The sequence below is a fragment of the Oreochromis aureus genome, linkage group 3, assembly GCF_013358895.1.
Source record: "Oreochromis aureus strain Israel breed Guangdong linkage group 3, ZZ_aureus, whole genome shotgun sequence".
NCBI lineage: Eukaryota > Metazoa > Chordata > Actinopteri > Cichliformes > Cichlidae > Oreochromis > Oreochromis aureus.
The window spans coordinates 18,783,538-18,809,554 of NC_052944.1; the positions used below are offsets into that span (position 1 = coordinate 18,783,538).

The 26,017-nt window shown below is 41.3% G+C and overlaps 1 protein-coding gene and 1 long non-coding RNA gene across 2 annotated transcripts in view; one reads left to right on the forward strand and one right to left on the reverse strand.

Moving 5' to 3' along the window:
* Window positions 1–14,598, forward strand: part of LOC116333175 (phospholipid-transporting ATPase ABCA1-like) — a 172,603-nt gene extending 158,005 nt beyond the window's left edge. The window contains exons 49-50 of the mRNA XM_039609524.1: window positions 5,364–5,607; window positions 11,984–14,598. Of these exons, the coding sequence (XP_039465458.1) occupies window positions 5,364–5,607; window positions 11,984–12,112 (373 nt within the window). The 3' untranslated portion in view covers window positions 12,113–14,598. The remainder of the gene's footprint in view (window positions 1–5,363; window positions 5,608–11,983) is intronic.
* On the reverse strand, window positions 5,518–25,931 carry LOC120438921. The gene is made up of 4 exons (XR_005612253.1): window positions 25,674–25,931; window positions 7,112–7,209; window positions 5,794–6,243; window positions 5,518–5,596 (listed from the first exon to the last, which is right to left on the reverse strand). It is a non-coding gene; the product is annotated as an uncharacterized LOC120438921 (long non-coding RNA).
* Window positions 25,932–26,017: the final 86 nt, after the last annotated feature.

The window sequence follows — 26,017 nt, forward strand, 5'->3', positions numbered from 1 at the left end:
TGTTGGATCAAGGACACATCTAAAACCTCCAGGACACCGGCCCTCGAGGCCTGGGTTTGGACACTACTGCTTTAAGTCCTGTAAGTTGTGAGGCGGAGCCACCATGGAATTAGACTTGTTTGTCTAGTACATCACACAGATGCTCGATTAAGGTCTGGGGAATTTGGAGGCCAAGTCAACACCTCAAACCCGTCGTAGTGCTCCTCAAACCATTCCTGAACAAGTGGGTTCTTCAGGTGTGCATATGATCATGGTCTCCAACAAAGCTTAGGTAGGTGGTGTCAAAGTAACAACCACATGGATGGCAGGACCCAAGGTTTCCCAGTAGCACATTGCCCAAAGCATCACACTGCCTCCACCTACTTGCATTCTTCCCATAGTGCATCCTGGTGTCAGGTGTTCCCCAGGTAAGAGATGCATCCACATGATGTAAAAGTAAATATGATTCATCAGAGGAGGCCACCTTCTTCCTTGGTCCATGGTCTTCCTAGTTCCATGGTCCAGTACTGATGCTCATGTACCCATTGTTAGGGCTTTCAGTGATGGACAGGTGTTAGCATCACAGTTTGTTGTGCAGCCCCGAACTAGCATCACCTTTAGCATCAGAAGTAGCATCACCTTTTGTTGGCAATCTGAGCTACAGTAGCTACAGTGGATCAGACCACACAGGCCTGCTATTGCTCCCCACGTGCATCAGTGACCCTTGGCCACCCATGACCCTGTCACTGGTTCACCACTGTTCCTTCCTTGGGCCGCTATTGATATAGACTCGCCACTGCAGACGAAGAAAATCTCACAAGAGCTGCAGTTTTGGAGATACTCTGACTCAGTCGTTGATCCATCCCCTCAAACTCGTCTAAATCCTCATGATTGCCCATTTCCCCTGCTTCTAGCAGCAACTTTCAGGACAAAATATTCTAATATATCCAGGTGCCACAATGAAGACATAATCAGTGTTATTAACGTCACTAAAAAAGGCCATAATGTTAATGCCTGATCAGTGTATATACTCTTAAGTATCATATGATAGATCCAGTCCTTTTTTTCACTCACAGCACACTATTCCATCTACAACAGTAACTTAAAAATCCCAGTTTCCTCGTTTGCATGCATGCACACAGCCAACAGAAGCTCCCGTTCAGGTCTTAATTTTAAACATGAGGATACTGCACTGTCATCATGTGCTCTGTTAGCACACAAGCAAGGATACACATCTACAGACAGGAAAATACACTTTGCAAATTGAAAAAGAATATTAGCGAGCAAACACGGATATAAGCAATGCATGTTTGATACAGGCTTTGAAATGTATTTTATGAGAAAGGTAATATACTCACATTATGCTGATTTATTCTTTTGTCTTTTGTTTGTTTTGTTTTCGACAAAGAAAATTGCTAAGGGGGACTTAAATTTACAGTAGGTTCAATATTTTTTGTCACTTCAATTTTTTTATGCCTCCCCAAATTGCAGTTTAACTGGACAGAGATTGCCCGTGCATCCCTCTGTCCTTACATTGTTAATGGAGCCTCTGCCTCCAGCTCTATTAGCTTCTCCTCCAGGAACTAAGAAACTTTTTTGGATGACTTCCTGCCTGATCAAAGCATCAGACCACCCAAGCCATAACGTGACCTCTTGCCCTCCATCCCTCCCCCACCCCGCGGACACAAATACAAGGTTTGGCAGTGGTGAGGGTGACCTTTCCAGACTCCCTCAGATGAAGTAAGGCAGCCGAATTATTTTCTGCCTGTCATGCCCTTATCTGTGTCTGGCTGTTGTTTGTTTTAAATTACATGGAAGAACGACTTTCCAGCGGACCAGGGCGAAGGAGAGGATCGAGGCAGAATAATGAAAATGAAGAAGCGAGAACTGCACCGCAGACATTACAGCGGCTCTGCCATGCTGTGTTGCGCCGCTGTATCATATCTCTAATGTAAAATATTATGAAAGGATTAGCTGTGACAAAGTGGTGCAGTCATGACTGTAAATATAATCCCTTCATTATTTTCTCGCGAGCTATATTCAACCCCAAGTAGCACAGATCTCGCTTTTAGTTTTTAAGTCGCCAGTTTAAAGTTAATTATTGTTTCACACATGCGGCGCTATTGTTATGACCACGCCAAGCAGTGCAAGCTCTGTTTGTTGATAGCTGAGCTTACCTTTCCCCCAACGCAGCCAGAGTTTAATTGAGGAGAGCCAAGACAGAGTGTATCAGAGATTAAATAGCTTGTTTGGATGTGAATACAGAAACAGAGTAATACTGGTTTGGTTTTTATGGGTTTTTTACACAAAGTACTGCCCGTAGCTTCAGTGTTGCTCATGCAACGAAGGAAAGACAAAAAGAGAGAGAGAATGGGGGGGAAGATAATTCATAAGCTCTTTTATCTCAGTCATAACCCTAAACGATTCACCTAAATGCTTTCTTGGCCCGTTGGATCTTTGCAAAAAAATGTTTTTGCATCTTGGCTGATCATGAGAGCTGCTAGATACAATAAACATGCAGGGATTGTGGTCACAGACTTGACAATATGAGATGAGCCTGAAAGCCTGGTCAAACGTTATTGGTTCATGGTACTTGGACTACAAATGAACACCAAAGCAACTTCAGTTACCAGGAATCCTTGGAAATACTATATATGCATGTGCAGACTGTTGTTTATAAAAAATAAGCCCATTGTGATATACTAGTTTCTCTCCTGGTGACACCAGTAACCATGCTGAAGAACAGTTCAATTCAATTCAACAACAGTTGCCTCAAGGTGCTTCAAATTGCTTTATGTTGTAAGGTAAAGACGCTACAATAATACAGAGAAACCCCCCAAAAGTACTTGGTGACAGTGGGAAGGAAAAACTCCCTTTTAACAGGAAGCGACCTCTGGCAGAACCAGGCTCAGGGAGGGACAGCCATCTATCCCGACTGTTTGAGGGTGAGGGGAGGGAGACAGGACAGACAGTTATATGCATAAGAACTATGGTATTTTATTCTATGGATATATATTGTATTTACATAATTACATTTAACTGTAAATTCTAGTCTTTACAATCTTCAACAGCACTGAGGTTTTTAGAGGGAGGAGTGGGGGGGGTGGGGTTATTATTAAACTAATCCCATAATAACAGGATTGTAATGCTGTCCAGCTTGATCGTGCACAGTCTAGAGGAGCAGAGCGTGGTGACATTATATTATTCTTACTCAGGGATTGTGAGGAAAACATTTGTTTCACATTAGAAGCTGCAAATAATTTAAGCACCCAGAGGACTCGCAACACACTGCGCGAGTCCTCTGTAGCTTACAGAAAGCCAATGTGGGATGAAAACATACACATTTTTAACCGGATCTCTTGGCGAGCAGATTCACAGTTACTCTTTGGGCTTAGCACTTGGGTTTTCACATGACTGACTATTAAAAACTATTAATCTGTGAAACAGTCAGTTTTGTATGAACCTTTCATGCTGGAAACAACCAAATAGATGCTTAGCAAAAGCAAAGTATTTCATAGCAGGGCTGACGGCAGGGATTAATCCAGTGTGGAGTAACATCTTGAATGGTCAAAGGGTTGCCCAAGCAGTAACATGCTACTTGTAAGCCACCCACTGTACTTTCCACATGCAGTGCACTACATAATATGTTTTAGAGATACATGGGGATGCTTTTGATCACCCGTGGTGTGCAGCCCCTGAGGAGATCACAGCACAGGCACAGTTCTCAGATCCTCCCTGTTGGTTGGTCGGTTGGATGGAGGCTGTTGTTGTTGTTATTGTGGACGGACAACATGCTAGCATGCACCATAGCATTGCAATATGTGGCTTAACTGAGTCCTTGCTGTGATAAGACCCACTTTTGAAAGGAGCATTAGAAACTCTTATGGTGCATTCTTAATGAAAATGAGTATTAAATAAGAGTTGCCATCAGTAATTTATACAAAGTTGCAGCAGGCCTGGACTGTGGCTCCTCAACTGAAAATGATTTAACTGAAGGTGTGCTGCAACCCGTCCTGCGTGTGCGGTGTACTTCTCAGAACTAGCACAGAACTTCGCTTCCTCTCTCGCTCCCTCTGGGAGCATGTAGGCCTGTAGTTTATTCACCATATCTCTAATTGCCACTAAGGGAGCCCCTGACTCTCATTGCATGTAGCTTCGCGCTAGCCGCAATGGACGTTTCCATGAGTAAATCCAACATTAGGGAATTAATTAGGCAGAAAACAATGGGTCATCAGAGTGCTAACGACAGAATAACAAGGCACAGAGTTTTATTTGGTGCTCACCAGACACAGCACACATTCAGAAAGATGTAGAATGCTAATTAACTTTAGAGCTTAGCTATGACCCGATTTCATTTGTGCCAACGCTTTATGTCCAGGATATTGTTCGTAGCAGTGTTGCATTCTGACACATTTTCAAAAATGGCATGCTGACTGTTCAATGGAGCATACTTTTTTTAATGTACCCTCTCATGTATGATGACTTATTTTGCTGTTTTTCTCAGCATGCTTTAGACAAAGTTTGTATGTTCAGATTATTAAAGCAGCATTTAATTATTTATTTTCACGCACTGCCATTTTACGGTTAGCAAAACAAACAAGCTCATTAAGACCATATCCAGAATTGTTAGCAAACAATATAAACAGTTCACTGGATATTTAAGCACCCAGAAGACACGTCTGAGTCATCAGAAGTGTCATAATGAATCTCCTTTACCTCCGTTTTGTTCTGCAGCAACTCCTGAGGGAAATAGCTGTCTCTTTAGCCACTCGATGCTCAAGTCTGTACTCCTTACCCTCTCTACTTGATGCTGGGTTGGTAATGTGTCATAGCTTCCTGGCTGAAAACAGATTCCGGCTTCTCAGTTGGTGCAAGGCTGCTGAGAGCAGTGAAACTGAACCAAAATAGTGACGTGGCAGGCAGTGAAATCAAATCATTTAGCAAAAAGATGCTAAAAGAGTCTATAGGGGGCAGCATGGCATGGCATGGCAGCACTTTGTCAACCAAATTAATGCTTTCTTTTATATTAGTTACACACATAATTTGGAAAATACATTTTCTTCTATCAGCTACCAACATACTTGTTAAAGTCGAGCTGCCTTTGCCGTTAGCTGTGTCTGACTCACCTGCTCCTCCTGCTCACCGAATCCAGGAAGCTTGAAATGTCTGGGGAAACATGAGCGCAATTACGTTTTTAATACTGTATTTATATTCCTTCTGCTTCCTGGCACGTCTGTTTGTTCTAGTACACATCCCTGTTCTCTGTCGCACTATGGCATGACCACAGGAGAGGAGAGATCATTATTTGGCACTAACACGCTTGTTTGCAGCTCTTCTCTTTTTTGTCTGGCACTAAATGTGTCATAATGACCTCTCTTTTTTAGATTTGGTGATGGCTACACTGTGATTGTGAGGGTCGGTGGCTCTCCGCCCGCACTGAAGCCAGTCGAGGACTTCGTCCAGAAGACCTTTCCGGGCAGCGTTCTCAAAGAGAAGCATCACAACACACTGCAGTATCAGTTTCCATACGCACAGGGAGCTTTGGCCAATATCTTCAGCCAGTTCACCAGGCATCAGCGGAGGCTGCGTGTGGAGGACTACTCGGTGTCCCAGACAACTTTGGATCAGGTGAGGTGGAAAAAAGGAACAAAAACAAAAACATACAGTTAGGCACTAACACAGTTTTGTTGTTTTGGCTCGATTTTCAATCAAATGAAACGATCACAATTCATTATTATAATTATGCATCATGGATTTTAAGTGTCCTGTTGGGTCAAAGGTAATTGGACAAACTCATAGGATTGTTTTTCATACCTGGATGAAAATCGCTTGCAGTCGATGACTGCTTGAAGTCTGGAACTCTGAGATCAGATGACTGACTTGGCTGTTTATTTTCTAGTGAGAAACTCCTGAGTTACTTTTGCAAAATACTTTGGGTTATTATTCTTTCTGGCAAAGTCTCATCCGTCCTTGAGTATAACCAGTGCTTTGCACCTTGCTGGAAACCCTCTGTAAATCCATTCATGAAGGCGTCTCTTGATTGTAGACTTTGACAATGATATGCCTACGTCCACGAGTGTGTTCTTGACTTGATTAGCTGTTGTGAAGGAGTTTTTTTAAACTGTGGGAAAAAAAAATCAGACCCTATACTGACTCCCTTTTGGAGCCAGCCTCTAAGTATCAACTTGATGAACTGCACTTTTTGCCTCTTCTATGTTTGCAGCTCTGGAGGTTTCCTCTTGTGTAGTAGGCAGTCATGATCCCCTTTAATCCGTAATAAAGAAAAAAGTATTATGAGAGATGTGAGATTTCTGCTTGGTAATAAGTAAGGTAAGAGCGTAAACTTGGTTTACTGTTAAATGATGCATTTTTAATGACATATTAAGTGTTTTGATACCTTCAACTAACCAAGCAGCACATGAAAATTGAAAGGAAAGATCAAGCATAAAAGTCGAAACAAAAGTAACATCCAGAGGCAGCTTTAAAAAGTGTCACAGCTCAAATCTGTGAAATGTGATTATGATGAAACTGACTCTTGTTGCTGTGTTAAGCTGGAACCACTCTGCCCATGTTCTGTATATAAGAACAGCTTCAGCCTTCCACTAGGTGGTGCAGGCCGATACATTCAAAAGCGATGCACCAACTAAACTAAATTTAGTGTAATTCTGCAGGCCTACTGTAATTCTGTGGAGTAGCTGCTCCCTTTTAATGGCTCACTAGCTCATCAATCAATGCATTGACCATTTTAGGTGCTTCTGTTTAATGCAGGTCTGCCCAGTAGCGGATAAGATTTAAAGATCTATCATTGTCTACACATTGTTTTCTGCCATTTAGGCTGTCAGACAGACCAATGAGGAGTGCACTGAGTTTGGACGGCCAAGATTGTTCAGCCGCCAGCTACCAGTATTGATCCCAAATCTGGACTGATTATATAAAACTCGTGCAGCCAGTATCTTTTTTTTTTTTTTTATTCCAGCCAGAGTGCACTAGCTCAGCTTACTGATTGGTGAGATAAACCGAGCGCTGCGTGTTGCGGACTGGATTCACCTTGTGTTTTCCAAGCAGCCCCAGGGACCTAATGCAATCAGGCAGTGAGTGGCAAGTACGTGTGTGTCTGGTCTTCCAAACCCACCATTAGCTCAGCAGCAGATGACCATGTGGGAGGTGAGAGTAACCTCTGAGGGGTCCAGAAAGGTCATCTTTCCACTTCGCCACGGGTGGAAAAAAAGCCTTAAAAAAGAGAAACAAAAAAATTGACACAGATGTGTTGAATTGTCTGTTTGTTCAGTTGTGACTGGATTTAAATCGAATTACGTCTTAGAAAGGACACTGCACAGATGATCAACTTGTAGATTACCCATAATTCAAAATAAATCAATCTTCTGCAGAATTTTTAAGTAAAATCTGCCCTTTAGGAGTGTCAAATTTGATGAAAAGCTCAATGCTTCAATTTGGCCTGCAGGGTTTTTTTCTTTCTCCATGAAGCGTTTTTAACAGGACTTCACAGATCAGCGGTGAACCTTGCATAATATCTGTTTTAACATTTATGTCTTCTTGCCCCACATTCTGCGCTGGTCAATATTTACCAGATCAGAGGCAGTAAATAAATCATGCTTGGACCAGGAGGTCACAGTATTAACACACAGAAGAGGGGAGGGCTGGAGAACCTGTGGAGACCCAGACAGTCACCTTTCAGCTGGTGATTTATAGAGAGGAGCCTTGACCTACAGTATAACACCCAACTTGCACTACAATTAATATTGATCCGCACGGCCTTGAGCTCAGGCGTTAATGCTGATGGCCGGGACAGTGCAGGGCAGGGATTTAAAAGGAAAATGTGACTTTCACAATGGTCTCGTAGAAGCGGCTTCTGCGGAAACGAGAAACGTTTGCGGCTTTTTCTGGCACCGTCACCGAAGCACTAATTTTTTCAGTATTTTTTTAATGCACTAATACTACGTTCATGCTTGTGAACAAATGAAACAGACATTAAAACTCCCCAATATTTCTTGCATATTGTTGTTTGAGTTAGCTTCCACTTTTTTTCAAGCATCAAACATTTTTTGACCTCCCAGCTTTAGTCAAATAATCTGAGAGACAAAGTTAGCATGTGAAAACAGGGAAGCATGTAGCCGCAGCGTTAGCATGTACTAAAAACAAAGCGTAAGAATAAGGAATTTTGGACAAGATAACCTTTTTTGCTAGCTATCTAATGGATTAGCTGAGACATCTGTGATATTAGTCCAATAGATTATAATCTCAGTATTTCACTGCACTGCTGTGATCAAACCACCTTGTTGGCTCTTTCTCTCTGGAGTAAGATGAAGTCAGTCTGATGTCAGTTTGCAATTGAATTGGATTAAATGAGCATTTACATGCAGCCTATAAATCACTTGCCATCTACATACACAGAAATACACATTAAAAATTCAATTTATTAAATTTACATTAACTGCTTACATTGAGAGTTCAGATGACCTCATAGATTTGAAATACCAGTTCAGATATTCCTCCACAAATCATGACGTAGTTCCTGCAGGATGACAGTATATTTGCAAAATGGCAAAGGCATTAGGCACCCTAATAATAATAATGATAACTGGTAACCAGTTGAGCCATGTTGCAAAGAAGCGCATCGAAAATGTGTACCTGCACTCTGCCAAAAGTGTAAAAATTCAGAGCAGTCGCTGGATAAGCAGTGATTTTTTTCCTACTTACAGCTGCTGTAGTATTTATAATCTAGTGTGACTGACCCATCACTCACCTGATAACCCTGCTAATACTGCTGCGACTTACGATGGTTGTTCAGAAACGTTACATACTGGTTTGTTCACACAAGTAAAATCTTCCACTTTTAAGACATTCTGTGAGATTCTGTTCAGGATCTTGAGATGAGCAGGAATATTTTAATGACATGTAACAAATGTAAAAACAGCCAGTTTAAATTCTGCAAAGACTTCTTTGATGTATAGCTGAGGTTAATTGGCTGATTCGCGTCCTTCCCCTCCTGGGTTCTGCCTCAGTGGGTACCAAATAAACACCCCAGCGCACCCCTATAATGTAATTAATGCCTGTATCCATCTGTTATTAAGAAAATGCCACTCAGCAGCGCTGGTGCATGACGTTCAGGTCATGAATGGATGGTTGGCTAAATGCAGAAAGTGAACATTACGAAATAATCACACCGCAGCGCACCGGAGGAATTTAGCCATGCTTGTCTCAGTCAAAAAATGGCTGCACCATTAAAGCTCCCACGCTCAGTTTTGCAGAAAGTTCAAGACAAACAGCACTTTGCAATTCTGCTGCACAACTACGCAGCCTTGACTTTGAATATGAAATGCTGTGCATGCCTCAGCACATCAAGCCAGTGAGTCAGAGGCCAAGAGAGGTGGGCGGAGGGTGCATTTGTTGTCATTCTTATCCTCGTATTCATTCTCTGCTGAGAAGATGCCTTGACAACGGTGACCTTGATACACGCTGCTGATGTTATGACATTACTAGCTCAATGAGCTTACACTTAGCAGCTTCTCTATAAGGAAGTTTTATCCACGTAGTTACACTGTTCAGTAAAAAATTACTCTTCATGTGGTTTTATTGTTATTATTATAGTTTTCTAAATGCAGTAATTTCATTCAGTTCAGGCTTATTTATATAGGGCCAAATCACAACGGTCTCCTCAGTGCATTTTATACTGTAAGGTATAAAGCGCTTTGTGATGGCGGGAAAGAAAAACTCCTTTGTAACAGGAAGGAACCTGCAGCAGAGAAACGATAAATAACAAAACCCTGAAGATGAGATCAGATTATTTTAACTCCAAACTTTATGACAGGAAGTATCTCTGTTTGAATCAGAGTAACATGGCTTTTTAGTTCATCCCTGTGTGGTGAAAGAGTGGCGCACGTCACTTCTTCAACTGCTCACCTGCTCTGTGGCCAATAGATATCAGCAGGATTCTGTTTAGGCGCATGATGATAGATCACAGAGGAACCAGAAAAACACATTGTGCATATTCATGTCTTGAAATGTCCTGAACTGAGCCAAGAATTCTCTCATAATAAATGTCTGTATGAAAGACAGATTTACTTAAACATCTAGATAGGCTAATTAATGTCCCCGCGAGCAGGAGAGAAAAGCACCTGCTGTCGCACAACATCTTGTTTAACCTAAAACATGGAAACATAACAGGCAAAATCATTTAAATGTATTTTTGGAAGTGAAATATACTTTATGCATCAAGTCATTCTTGATCTTTATGGACTGTGAAACCATAGATAGCTTTTGCTTTCAGCAGAAGTTGGTATGTAGTTAATTTTTGTCTGTGTGCTCGGCACGATTTAAAAATGCCGGCAGGTGTTTTTGGCTCCTCTTTGTTGCTAAAATAGACTGATCACCTGCTTGATCACCTGCTAGCTTCAATTCAAGACTGAACACAGGAATAACTAATGGTATCAATATTCTCATCTAACTCTCAGGAAGAAAGCAAACTGCTGTGTTTCTCAAACGTCAGACTCTAGATGTATACGGCACATAAAATGAGGTCATTACTTTAGCGATAGAAAAGCCTCCCGTCCGTATTTTCACTAGTGAAGACATGTTGTCAGTAATGACAAAGTAAATATATCACAGTAATTGGCAAATGTATGTCCTTTGTTTAAAAGATGGAAGTTGCTAATGCTAATAAAGACTTCATTACCATTAAATTATAAGGTTTCAGATTATATTCACTGGTTAATTAAAAACAGAAGCTTCAAAGGCTGACTGGATAGATCTCTATTACCCGTCTGAGCTTCAATAAAACAAAAGAGGATTGTTTTTAAGCCCAGAAGAATAGGCTACTAATGTTTATTTCTATTCATCCATGGCCTTTTGCATGTGCTTATTTGCCATTTGATTTAGCAAGTGTGTATCTGTGAAGAAAGGTTTAATTGATAGGGCCTCTGAGTAGCTGCTGATGGAATTGGCTTGGAGGACAATTTTATTTATTTTCCATTTAGATTTTAAGTGCAATCTAGTAATTCGCGTGTCCTTTTATATTCACACAGCCAATGAAAATGGTTTAATGAAAAAGCAATGCTCTTATCATTTTATATGATCCGCTTTGTTGCCTTTTTTTCCTTCCCCTCTCCGTCTGCAGAGAGTTTTTGTGTAGCTTTACCGCCGATGCTAAGAGACTAAAACGCCCGCTCGCCTGTGATGTTTACAGCACAATGAAATACACACAGCTTTTTATGAACGCCATAGGATTGATTTCGTCTGACATTAAATGGGCATCACAGAGAGAAGAATGATTGTTTTATTCTCTTTCTCTGCTGGTCAAAGATGTCAAACTGACATTCACTGCGTGAGCCGAGACGCTTGCTTGATGCTTCATAGCCCTCGACTGGCATCTCATTCTCATGCACCCCGTCGTCCGTGCCGCTATTTCTGTTTGTTTTAAAGGCAGAGGGTGGGGAGAGAGCGCAAACGAGAAGTGTCCACGGGCCCTTCAGCAGAAGTTTATTATCTTGCCTTTGCTTTTAAGTAGGGCTGCCACAAACGATTATTTTGATAGTCGACTAGTCACCGATTATTTTTGCGATTAGTCGACTAATCAGATCATGCATCGATTGGACGTAAAACGTACAGCTTGAAAATATGTTAAACGTTTATTTTGTGACCCAGAAAGAATAATAAGAGTAATATTAAAACTAACTAGCTGCCGCCATTGTTGACAACTGCGCTGGGCCGCACTATGAATTCTGGGACACAGCTTCTTCTTCTTCGGGGTTTAACGGCAGCTGGCATCCTTTACATGCACTGCTGCCATCTTCTGTTTCAGTCCGTTATTACACTTTTAAATCCTACTACTTATTCCTGCGTCTTTTGTGATCTTACAAAGCTTCAAACGACGCGTCGACTATTAAATCAGTCGTCGACGATTTTGATAGTCGACGTAATCGTGACTAGTCGACTAATCGTGGCAGCTCTACTTTTAAGTACTTTCTTCTCCTCATTTGTATTCCAGGTCTTTGTGAATTTTGCGAGGCAGCAGCACGATGAAGAGGACTCTGAGGCCTATAGCAACCCGGTGGACGTTTCAGACGAGCTGCCGTTGGAGTATCTGAGGACCTCCCAAAGAGCAGAAAAGGTGTAAAGCACATGGGAAAAGAACCGCATCTACACTCGTCCAGCGATATGCCTTCAAAATAAGGGGATCTGCAGTATTTGCACTGGCAACCAAATGAGTTAACCTAATTTAGCTTTAATTACTAAATATAGCATGGCCCTGCTTTCAGGGTTTATCAGCAGGCTTGCAAAGTCTTAATCACCCACTGTTTTGCAATTATTCATGATGTTTTCCATAACTGTCCCTTGCCAAGCCCGTTTTTTAACTCATTTACAAATGGCTGGTTTTGTAGCCTTCCTTTCGTTTTGACACCGTAAATAGTTGGTTATAGTGAGTGCTACCACAAAGCTTGTGGAGTTTTCTAGAACTCCCTGGTTTGACACAAGAAAGGCAGGTTACTGCATTAAAATCGTGAAATATTCAACTCGATTATCCAAATCTTTCAAAGTACGCAGTCGATCTATTTAAAATAAAATGATTCTCCTTTTTTTTACCACACAGGCTGATTTCCATTTGACAAAAATCGACTTTAAGAGCAAAGCCTGACTAAAATGACTTAATACGATTGTAGGTGCGTGTGCAGGAAATGCTGTATTTCACAAAGGTTAAACAACTGAAATAACACCACTTTGGTTTTGTTTGCACATTTATTGTAGATCATTCCACCACATCTCCCTCTGTGCTTCCCCTAGCATCAGAAATTGCACAGCACTACCTCAGCCTTGACCTTCAGATTGACTGATGCTTTAGACTCCTATCATTTGTTTACGTTTGCTGCTGATTGAACAAAGATAAATCAACTCAAAAAGCCTAAAGACGTTAAACAGCAGTTAGTTTCAGCCTGCCATCACAGCTGCTGATAGGCACTCCAGTGATAAATAACTACTCTGCCACATGTATTGGCTTTGTGTATCTGAGGGAGCCTACAATTAGCTGTAGATGGTGTTCAATAACAAGCACTGAGGTTGCAGCAGTGGCTGTCGAACATCTAGCGTCTGCAAGAAAGGTGCTAAATGTGTGCACCGGCCAGAGCTTGCAGGGCTTTATCTCCATTGTATGCAGGCATCAGGAACGTAATCGAGCACACGTCAAATGTTTCATGAGATTTAGTAATGAATGTATGAGCAAAAACATATTTTTATTTATATTTTGTTAGCTTTTAAGGCCTTAACTTGTAAGATCCTTCTGCTGTATTTTTCTTGTAATAATTTGTCACATGACATGCTGGTTTTGGCACAGTGCACCTTCTACATAAGTAGTTATGCCTTTGAAGATGTGGTCATAATCATAATCACACATAATCCTGCTTTCTCTTGATACTTTAAGTTGCATTGATCAGATACGGGTACCTAGCTAGCTAAGCTTGCTACCTTCCTTCTTAGCCATGGACCCATGCTTGGTTACTCAAAGCTAACTTAGCAACTTAGCATACTTACTAATGTTAATTCTTTGCATTTTTCAGGATCTTTTTACGCCTGTGTTGTTGGCTTTGGACAAAGAGCTACTGCTCACCATCGTGATTAAACAGCAGCAGTTGCTCAAGTACTACACATAGCCTGTATATAAAAGATGGTTTGTGAGTTCATCCTTGAGCATTTTGGCCATAGCTAAATACCAGATGTGATGACCCATGGGTGAATATAAGAAATCTATTGTAGGACACAGCATACTTCTATCGTGCACACGTACTAAGCACAAAGGAAACCCACCCTTGACCATCTTATTTTTAAATAGCACCAAAATTTGCATTAAAAGCTAGCATAAACTCAGGACTTCACTGAGTTCAAGTGAGAAATAGGATCATGTTTGTCCTTTTCTAGACTTCTGTACAATCATTCATTTTTTGCAACTCGAGGAGTCACCCCCTGCCAGTCAATAGAAGAGATTGGCAATATCCATCTTTTAAATACAGTCTATGTTATCACTCATTCCTTTAGCATGTAAAGCCTTTATTTCCAAAGCTTTACTGTTTGGTCTGGGAAATAGCTAATTGCATTACTTAAATTTTCAACCACCTATGGTATCAAGAATGCTTAAAAACTACAGAAATATATTTTTAAATGTATTTTTTTAAAGTTATTACAGCATACAATTAAATTGTACAGACATATGTAAACTTTGGACAAACTGTACACCTTATACTCCATTTCCCAAGTAAAAGTTAACTCAGGAAGGTTTTATGTGCAATACTTACATGCTTATACAGAGATTGACATTTAGCAGCACTCTCACTGTTCTGTGTCTTTTACTGTATGTACTGTGCAACATCAAGAGGTTATGTCAGTGTCTCGCGCAGCTTGCGCTCGCATTACGTTGCGCTTTTGTGTTCAGGATGTAAATAAATCCACACTTCACTCCTCCCAGGCTTTCTTGTTTGCTTTCAGAGCCTGACATAATTTGTATGCTTTGCTAAGTCCTCACATTACTATCATGCCCGTTGCAAAGAATAATGAATCCTGTTTGCACTGAATATTGCTCTATGCCAAGACAAGTGATTAAACATTTGCACAAACTGTAATGCGACTTTGACTCGTTGTTTGTTCACTGCCGTATTTGTCCAATGAATCACAGAGTTTGAAAGTCTCTCTAGTTCAACTTCCTACATGCTGTCTTATTGTTGTGTCCTTCCTTTCACTATTTCGCGTCTTTCACTCAGAGCGAAGGTGCCAGCTGCAGGCTCATATTTTGTTTTGTCTCTCATACATTCGTAACATCAACCGAGTCCATGGGATGCCAGAATTCAAACCGCACCACACGGGGGAAGGCTTTTTATTTCACATTTAGCAGAGTGGCTCCTTCTCAAGGGCGAACAGACATTTTGTCTGCCAGATGCCAGCGAATGAATTTATTTTGCTGTCAGACTATCACACAGACTCTTTTAGTGCGTGGGCTTTCTATTTATTTATTGTACTTTTTTTCTTTTCAAATCAATTTAAAGCTAGTATACCTGAAGTTAAACCAATTGTTCTCCCAGTTTCATTTCACTATCACAAAACATCACAGAATATGTAGTTTTTCTTTTGAGACACAGCGTCTACCAAGATTAAGACGTCTCATCTGTGTGTAGTAAAACATTTCCCATACCCCTCTCAAGACAAACCCTCAACTCATCTCCTTAACTATCGTCTGTAATTTTCTGTCCAATTTATAAAGATAATTGAGGCATTTTTCTGTTTTCTAGCTCGGGTGCTAATGTATTTTTGTTTGTTTGTTGAGAGGCTTAGAAAGTGTCTGCTCCGGATTTCAGTACATAAAAAATACAGTAAGTTTCTAACTTAGAAAATATCATCAACTTTAAGATTAGGTTAATGTTGGATTACGTGTCGGTCATTACTAACTTTAATTCAGTTCCAGTAATTCCTTTAAAAGTTTACATTTTTGGCATTTGAAGCCACACAAACACTTTCTTTAACTTGAGTATATTGTGTTCATGTTTCCAATTACTTTTCTTCCTAGGATACATTCTTAGACACACTTCTGCACATGGTTACTTAGTAAGATTACTTCTCACCTTTGTTACCATCCGTCCGTCTATCCATCCATCACTGAGGTGTTCCCAAGCCAGCTGAGGGATAACCCTTAAGCAGGTCTTGGGTCTCCTTCCAGTCACACCCAGATCAGTTCACATAGGAGGTTTCCAAGAGGCAATGTAGTCAGAACAACTTCCTCTGTTCCTCATCTGAGTTCATCACCCTATCTGTAAAGGAGAGCCTTTCTCACTGGGGTCATCTGGTTGTATTAGTCTTCTTTGTCATTGTAGGGTTTTAATGTTACGTTGTGATTTTGCGCTATATAAATAAAACAAAATTGTATTGACTTAGAACACAAAGACGACTTTAATGCAACAAAAAGAAGAAAACCTCTGATAGTGCAAGAAATGCAAGTGTATATATATCAAATTTTTACTTAAGAGTAGAGCATGAAACCTGACAACACCTGGGCTGTGGGTTGTACACAGTACTGTGACAGCACTGTCATGACTTCAACAGGGTTAGTGAAGTTGCATCTCGAAGTCTCGAGCTGACTGTCACCAAGTTGATGGAGACACCACGGGACATGAGTAATCCTTGGCTTCTCTGAAAGTGTGTCATACTTTATTGTCCTAATGGGGACTATACTTTACAACACGAACATCACATTGTAGTCAAGACTTGAAACTAGAAATTAAGACCTTAAACGAAGAGAAGAGCTACAGAATTGATGAACTGAGCACCAAGTAGGGTAACTTTCCTCAAAGGTTTACAACAAGAGTCGAAACTCCCTGCTGGCTGTAACAAAGAACATAAGTTTGAGGCTCCCTGAAGTTACATCTGTCTCTTACATACAGTCTGTAGTTGTGGTGTAACATCGCATGAAGAAACCAAACTTAATAATAATGACACAAAATCCAACAAAAGGTAGCCATGCAACGAGACAATTGAAGATTACAAAAGCCTGATTAACGAAGGCCACTTATTGCGCCTCAGGAGGTAGAGTGGATTGCGTACTAATAGGAAGGTAGATGGTTTGATCCCCAGCTCCTCTAGTCAGCTTGTCAAAGTATCCTTGGACAAGATACTGAACCTCGAGTCGCCTCTGATGCATCCGTGTGACTGTGCGGAAAAATGTTTAGTGGCTTGTATGAATGAGTGAATGAAGTTTGAAGTGAAAAAAATGAATAAATAGAAGTGGATTGCGCTCAACTAGAGTAGAAAAGGACCAGAAATGCAGTTGTGTCAATGTGTTAATGCAAAGAATATAAAAAAGCAAAGATTTCATTTAGAGCTACATTTGATCTCTTCTCTGACGTGACCGCACATTTTAAAAGAAAACATCCACTCTGTGGTAGTTTGTAGGTTATTATTTGGTATGAAATGATGAATGGAAAAACACCCAAGCAGTACAAGCAATTTCCATTTCAAAGACTCCAGTGCTAATTTAACATTTTAGGCGTCGGGTTTGTCGTTGCTTCTTTTTCCCCTTTGTCAACAAGTAATTTTTGTAAAACTGGTTAACTTTAAAAGACGAGTTTGTAAACAAGCATATATTATCCTCATAGCTGGTCTTTATCAGTCATGATGTACACAAAATACTCTCTGCCATCACTGAGCATTTGGCCAATCTCGGTGTCAAGTACAAGATTACAATAAAAAGCATTGTCAGTCGGAATGGGAAGATTACAGGAGTTAGAGGAGATTCAATGATCTGCTCGACAGGCGAGCTTTATAAAAGCCCCTGCCATTCTTTCAGGCTGTAATCATTCTCTGTGCTCTGAGTTTGCTGTTCTTGCTTCAGGGTACCTTTTATGGGCGGCATAGAGTAGCTAGAAATTGGTACAATATCTTTGTTCATCCTCTTTTTTTTCTCCAGTGAAACTACTTCTGAGAACTTTTTTTTCTATCTAGAATACTTAAAAAATATGAGCTATTTTTGCGCTTCTCACTTTAAGAGTCTGTCTCAGTGCCAATTTTTTCTTGGTTTCTGTATAGTTTACCTGTTTGGTGAACCTGAACCGAAAGTCACAGCAGCTAAAACCCAAACGTAAAACATTATAGACATTAGGAGGTTTTATACAGTCAAATCTTGATCACGGGGTAGGAGTTGTTCTTTTTTTCTCTTTACTGCACAATATCATGTTTCATTTCATGACCATAGTGCTACTTCATCTGTCAGTCATGATGAGAATGTTTTTTCCTGTCTGCTCCTTCTGACTAACGCAATAATACCCTTAAAAGTTGTGGACGACATTTGAATCTGGACAACAAAAGGAAAAGATAAAGATTCACAAAAACACCTCTTATTCTATCCTTCCCAAAACACAAACATCCAGGAGTTGTTGTATAGAAGGACTGTGTGTAAACTGGCATCCTGACTCCACTTTTTTGAATGTACTAGGTTTTATGCTGCTAGCATGCAGGTTTTTAATGGAAGAGACCCGTTTATGGATGAGATTAGCTGGATTATCAGCTAATGCTAGCAGGCTTGGTTAGCATGCTTCAACCATAAACGGCACAGTTGCAATGCACAGACACAGATACCTGCTAATTTTTGCTAATTAACAGACTAATAGAATACCATAATGTCGCTTAGCCAAATAAAAACAGATACTAAAACTAAAATGCACATGCAATGGACAGTTTGATGGCAGTGTGATACGTCCAGTGGAAGCTTCAGTACAGTGGTCTGACCTACTTTTAGAGCCAGGAACTGCAGTTTTTGGGAGAAAAGTGATATTTTGTGGTTAAACTTTAATGATGCTGCAAGTTTAAAACCTGTGATGTGCGTTTTTTCCTCGAACTCCACAATCTGTACTTGTGTTCTAGCTCAGTTCTTCTCCTGTTACTTTGCACTGTTCTGGGAAAAGTAATGCATGTGTTTTGTGCAATTTCCTGCATGAAACAGCCGTCATTTCCAGGAACGAAAAGATTTTCAGGGGAAAGAAAAAGTTTTCATTTTTCAGATACGTAACACAATGTGTTTTTGGAAATCAGCAATGTAAGTATTTTAACGTTCAATCAAAACTATTAGGCAATGATCATTTTTGCTACTCTTTCTCCTGAAGTAGTGTAAGTTCTGAAAAAACATCTCTCACACCTTGAGTCGGCTGCGTGTGCAGTCATTTAAAAGATGATATAACGTCTCTTAAATTCAATAATTGAAATGTCTCCAGAGTGCCAGTAGTGGGATGATAATGTTTAAACAGGCCTCACGCTGTAGCCGATTAAGGTTTTTACAACTGACATGTGGATTTTAATATTAACCTTGCTGATTTTTTGATAAATACACCGGGCAGCTCACCAGGTTTTTTAAAGCAGGATCCAGACGAACGACCTTTGAAGGCTTCAATACGCAAATTATTATTTTTCTTTAACTGAATTTTAACAAATTAAAAATACACGGCCTGTGGCAAGAACAATGTATTGCCTGAAGCTGTGTACATCAAAGCAAACAGCTGACATTTGGGAATTGCTACCACTAGTTGCCCTTTTAAGCCTTTATTGTGATCAGAAGACTATTTTGAAAGCTAATTATTCTGAGTTGACATTTCTTTTCACTTTGAACTTATTCCAAGTGTTTGTTTGATGTTTTCTTATTCATGCATTCATTTTTTTAAGAACTTTGTTGGAAAGTTTGTTTAGACTTCCACATGCAGAGTGGAGGTATGCTAATAATGGATTTAATGGTCAGCGCTTTAACAGTGTCCAGAAATTCAATCTCAAATTCAGATTTTTTTTTCTTTTTTAATTGTCTTTTGTGATGTTTTTTGTGGTTTTTGTGATGTTTCGTCGGTATCAGGGTGAAATTAAAAATCACAAGCAATTTGATTTAAAAGGTTTTTCATTATTCTGCTTGAATTTTGTTGGTAAAAATTAACTGAATGAGGCTATTGCCCATAGCCATGGCACCCTAAAAGCAGAAATGATTTTTTGCGCCCAGTACTCAAATGCAGGCCTCACCAGTGAAGGTGCTGAAAACTCCTGTAGGTGCTACTTGAGTCCAGAACTGAGTCTCTCCCCAAAGACTTCCATGTTCTCATAACAAATGTAGTTAGGGTCCATTCATTTCCGCTTATCCTTTTTCAGGGTCACGGGGGGGCTAGAGCCTATCCCAGCTGTCTTAGGGTGAGAGGCGGGGTACACACACACACAACTATTCACATTCAGTCCCACATTCAGACCTATGGCCAATTTATGGCCAATCAACCTATCCCCACTGACTGCATGTCTTTGGACTGTGAGAGGAAGCCGGAGTACCCGGGGAGAACCCACACAAACACGTGGAGAACATGCAAACTCCACGCAGAAAGACCCTGGCCTGATGGTGGAATTGAACTCAGGACTTTCTTGCTGTGAGGCAACAGTGCTGACCTCCGTGCCACTGTGCAGCCTTAGGGTAGTTAGGGTAATTTTTTATTTTATTTTTTAAATTTATTTTTAAACCTCATTCACTCAATACAGTTAGAGCCATGGCCGCTTGTCTTGACCACCATCTGATGGTACTGATAGTCCAGCACTTCGAGACACTGGACCTCTTCAAGCCTGTTGGAGCATTTTTATTGGATTGTTTCGACCTCCTAGAGGTTTTTGTGAGTGAAATTCTAGTATTTTATTAGTCCCTTATTAGTCCATTGCATGCATCTATTTAAGTTCATCTGCCTGCTGCTGCACAACTGCAAGTGGCTTTGCAACCCACCCCCACCACAGCTCCTCATTTTTCCACCTTTCAGTGTTTTTTCACTAAATCGGACTCATATCTGTCATCACTGATGCCTGCTTTGTTCTGTGCATAACCATCCCAGCAAACAGAAATACCACAGATGGAAACAGCAATCTTCTTTTGACCACAGCAGTCCTGACTACAATGCTCTTTGGTGATAACACAAAAAAGCAGCCTTTCAAACATAAATCAGATTGATAGCAATCAGCTCAAACACCACAAAGGTGCACTTAGACATTCAAAAAATGTCCCCGGATTTAGAACTTTGTGGATCCACGATGTCAAAGTAAATAGCTTTTAAGCAAGGGTGTAACCGGCCCACTCATCTTCTGTACCACTGTGGTAGACTGGAGTCTGTTTTTCAAACTTGACATTTGCAGAAAGACTGAAAAAAATCTTTCTGTTGCCTGCCAGCGGTGTTGCAAATTCAGCCGACAATCGAGTCAAACAATCGTTCTGCCATCATTTGTTTTCTCTCCACTGTGAATGAAAAGGCTTGATAAGAAGGACCAAGACTGATAGGCTGAGCTACAGCATGGTGAAGGTAACTATTTCTTTTACATTTTTTGCAGAGAAGACATTTGGAGGTGTAGGAAAAGCATTTAGTGTTTATAACACACTTAATGATACCTGAATTTGATTAATCTGCTTCAGGGTCTTTGCACTGTTTCTCCTGAAGGACTGTCATGGCTGCTGAATACATCTGTGACATTGTTAATGTTTTAAGTACCACTTGAACTTGACAGCAAAAGAGATGAATAAAAGTCTCATATGTAACCACATCCAAGGCTCTGGGTTTGTGAAGGCTGTGGAAGCAAGTTTCAGAATCCCACTGCAAGAAAAGTAGAAGCAGGCATTTCTTTGGCTCAAGCCTCTGCAGTGGACGTTGCATTTCTTTGTTCAGACTAGCTGCTGTTTGTTCTCCACACAGTAAACCCCATCACAGGTTGTTCCTGTCTGCAGCTGGTGCAGAGTATCACCCTTTTCTTGGGCTCCACTGTGGAAAAGCTTCTTTTTTTTTAAAGATACGGTGTAGCTTCTCAATTATTTCTCCCTGATTATTCTTTATAGTAGCTGTTGCAGTTGAGTGTTAGTCATGGATATTTCTGGATTTACTGAGTTAGGGTTATGTGGTTAATCCCCCAACCCCCCCGTGAAGTGCAGCACTCACTGATTTTTGCAAAGAGCATTGCTTTTGACTGTTCTAAGCAAGCGCGTAGCTTTGTTGTGTCTCTTCGATGTGTGACCCTTGTGGCAGCTGGTGCTGAGGTTCGGTGGGTGGGATGCTGTGATGACGCACTCCGTCGCAGGATTCAGTTTAATCGAATCTTTAACAAGGCAGGAATGCAGCAGAAATTGTGGCACTTTTAGTCTAAGGGCTATTCAAGCTACACCATATGCTTTTATTCTTCTTCTTCTTCTTTTTTTTAGCAGCCACACACCTCTCTGGGGCTTCATGCTGGGGGATGATGAGGGTTGGAGCTCGCTCTACAGGCCTCTATTCTTTTTTGATTGGTGTTCATTTAGGATCTCCTGCAGAGATGAATGCTGCTACACGGCCACAAAGTCAGAGACATTTCTCACCGCCCTCCAGCTATTCCTTTTTTTCCCCCTGTCCGGCCACCGCGCCCATACCGCTGCTCGTGTTTACTGAAGGTGGTGGGTGGAGTTCAAATGAACTGTCGGCTGCGCTGACTGATTGTGGCCATTTTAATAATTTAGCTTTCTTTAAGTCACCTTTGCAATCAGCGAAGAAGTCCTTTCCTTCACAATTCATTACATCATGTCTCCCTTGGACTTGCTTAGTTTATACAAATTATGTTTTCCAAGGTAGGGGGAGGTTGATTGGATTGTACACTTCCACAATTATATCAATGAAATATTAATCATCCACAGACACTTTAGGGACAAACAATCAGATATGGTACATAAATTCATTTGTCTTGTGCACCTTTGTTTAATCTCTCTCTTTTTCTTTTGCAACACCCAGCAAATATATTTCCACAGTGGATTTTATGGCTTTTTACCTACAAGTTTCACTGCAGGCCCGCAGAAAATGCAGCACTCGTACAGTGTAAGCGTGGCTGAATGTCAAGGCTGTTTTTCTTATACAATGAAAAACTTGCTGCCGTCACATACTACATTCCATTCAGCTGATGGTGAAAGCTTTTTCTGTTACTCATCAAACCCAAGGATGTTACATGACGTATCGTGAGTCAGTTTTCTGCATTTTCCAGTCGGTTCCTAATGTTAAAAAACAACAAAAAAACACCTGCCTGCTGACAGAAATGATGCGTATTTGCTGCTAATTTGTGACAACAAACATGCTTTGATACAGCCCCAATGAGGCGTCATTTTTTGAATGAAATTATAACGGACCTCGAAGCGTCATCTAACCATCTGTTCAAGAGCTATACTGTACTTCATGAGATAAGCTAACTCTTAAACACTTGAATTGGAAAAACTGAAGTCGTTTTGTAGCTACAGTTGACATTTTTTCTGCAGTTGGAGGCCGTGAAAACAACTGTTAGCCAGATGACAAGAAATATATCCAATCCACCTGAAACTCGGGTCTCCAGCAGAACACTTGGCAAGTCTGAAGTGCATTGGATGAACAGTTGTTGGGTTAGGTGAAGAACAGGTGGACAGACATACAGAGATTTGTCAGATTATTAGCGGGATGTTCACATAATTCAGGCATACATGAAACGATCAGCCACAACATCGAAACCATCTTGTGCAGCCTGCTTTTGTGCCAAAACATCTAACCTGTAATGGCACAGACACAGGGCATGATAATAGTATCCTGTGGGTGTTGGCAGTGGATTTTTACAGGCCTCCGAGGAATCCATTTGTCCTGGTCACCCTGCGACACTTTTGCTGTTGTGCCTTTGAGCCGATCGTGAATAGCTTTAGGACTGTGGCAGGGTGCGGTGTCCTGCTGCTGGGGCCTATTGTTACAGGGGCGAGTGCTTGGTTTGTAACAATGTTTTTGTAGGTGATGCAGGTCTAACTAACATCCAGATGAATGCCAGGTTTCTCAGGAGACCATTGCATTGTTAGGACATGATCAATACTCACCACAGATTTTAATCCTGTGGCTCATTATTGCACAACGTATATTCACAGAGTGAAAAAGAACATTTTTACAGGACTTTATACACCCCATGATTCGGTAGCTTGTAGAACCTCCTTTGAGTTTTCTATGTGACTTCGTCAGTCTCTCACATTGTTGTCGATGATCATTGCTCCAGTTCATTGAGGTTTGTGGGCATCTGTTTACGTGTAGCTCTCTTAAGGTAATGCCACAGTGTTTTCAGTTTCAGGTGGAGTCTGGACTTTGACTGGGTCATTGCAACACTTTGATTTTTCTTTCCTTTTTGAGTCATTCTGTTGCTGTGCATGAGATTATTGTCCTGTTGCATGATTCAATTTCAGCAAAGGTTTAGTTGTCAGATAGACGTCCTCACATCTGACTTCAGAATACTTTGGTATAGGGAGGAGTTTGACTTTGCGGTGCACAGGTCCTGTGGCTGGAAAACAAGCCCAAATCATCACCTCTCCACCACTGTGCTCGATAGCTGGTACAAGGTGTTTTTGGTGATATGTTTTGGTTTTCAACAAACATGGTGTTGTTCATTATAGCAAAACTCCACTTTGGTCCCAACCATGTTCTTTTTAGAAAGAAGAGGCTTTCTCCTGGCAGCTCTTCCAAACAAGCCATACTTTCATTTTTCTAGTGGTACTGTCATGAACGTTAACATTCAACATGCTAACTGAGGTCTGAGTCTGAGCTTGTACCTCTTGGGAGTTTTTGCAGTACACGGGTGAATGCTCCAGACCAGCAAACTGACAAACCCTCTGCTTTTATAAAGGTGCTCACGCTTGCTGATGATCGGTTAATCAAGGACATTTGATTATAAGCACCCACCTACTTCATTTATTTTACTTTTTACAGGCGGGGGGTAATGTGAGATATGAGGGGTGAGGAGTGTTTGTTGAACTGAACCAGGACTCAGCAACAAAACTCATGATTGATTAACTTGCTGTGTGGAGTTTCTGTAGCCTGCGGGGTCCAGAAAGGTTGGAGGGTTCGGCTGTTGGATGAGCCAAAACAAATCTGATTGCAGAACCCTGTGACATCAGTAATGCATGCTGGACTTTTTGTATGCTGCGCCCACAGCAAATTGTTACTGAGGTGCAGGCCAGAACACATGATAAAATAACTAAATCATGTTTTTGTCAGGCCGTAGTACAGATCACTCGTGTCCTTTCAGTGAGGCATGCTTGTAGATGCGAGTACTATTTTGAGAATGAATATTTTTTTTGACGTATTTCTCTCTGCTCTCGCTCCCAGATTCCTCCCCTGTCATCGTGTTCGGTTTGTTTTATTGTGTTGTCTTGTCCATTAAGGAGTGCCTTGAAGTCTCAACAGCGGTCGTGACTTTGTTTGTAACCTTGTCTGAAAAGTGATGCACTTGCTTGAAAAGGCAGCAGTGCTCTCGTTGACAATAGAGGCGAAATAACGAGCAGGCTCTCACTGCCTCTCGCCACTTCAAAACCTCACTGTCTAATGGGCTGGTGAAGATGCTCGTTTTTTTTTTTTTTCAACAAGGTTGCTGGAGGAAAGGAAGGGGGAGTAAAAAAAACAGAGGGGAAAGCAAAACTGAAGGAGAGTTCACGGCCCAGACTCTCTCGTGCCCTTCTGTTTCTCCCCCGCCCACCCCTCTCTCTCCTCCTAATGCCTCCTAGCGCTTTCCAATCTGTTTTGCAGCCGGGCATGCTACTCCGCCACTCCCAGTGTTTATCTGACATCACGAAGAGTTTCGGCTTCCCCCGATTCGCTGACAGCCTGAACCCTTCAGTGTGCACACAAGCCAACTTCAGCAGATGACAAAGTGCTGCCCGGGCTGTCGGCAGAACCACGCGGCTCCCAGCATGCTTTGCCCTCAGCACGTCACCTACCTGGTCTGGCACAGACTCAGCCCGGGAGACCGCCTCATTATTCACTTTGACAGGGTTTTATGACCCAGCAGCTACACCCGGGCTTGTTCTGGGAGCACGAGCAGATGCTTGATTCTGTAGCTACGGCACTGTTATCGAACTGTAGATGGCTATGGAAGCATAAACATCTATAGTAAGTAAACAGGAAGAAACTAGTTAGTCAGGGGTTGTGATCTGTGTTTATTTTAGCACAGAGCAGTTGTTGTTGGTGCTGACACCACAGGTAGCATTCGAAACCTTACAATAAAACACAAATTTAAATTGGATTGCTATTCAGAGCAGGGTTAGTTAAGAAGAAAGCAGGGAAAGAACCTATTAATGCACCACACACATCTGCCTGTGGGTGCATACTGATCAGCAAAGCTTGACTGAGCACAGGATGACTCACCCAGGTCTTTATTTTGATGGAGCAATTCAGGGCCGCACTTGAAGAGCCACCCAGCCGTCCCTTTGGTCTGGAGTCTGTTTCCAGAGACGGCCTGTTGCCGAGGCCCGTGGCAGCACAAATTCCGAAATTTTTCCACAGGCAAAGGGTTTCTTTTCCTCCAACACATTTTCTCTCCCCTCTTACATCAAATGAGGTTTGACCTTACCGTCATTGGAATACAAAGTAGGCGAGACAGAGGGCCAACTGTTTAAAGGCAGATCCGAATGGGGGTGCCACAGCTTGGAAACTAACAGTATCAGCACGCTGCACTCCCACTGATAAGCGCAGTCGGCTAAAAAAGAAAG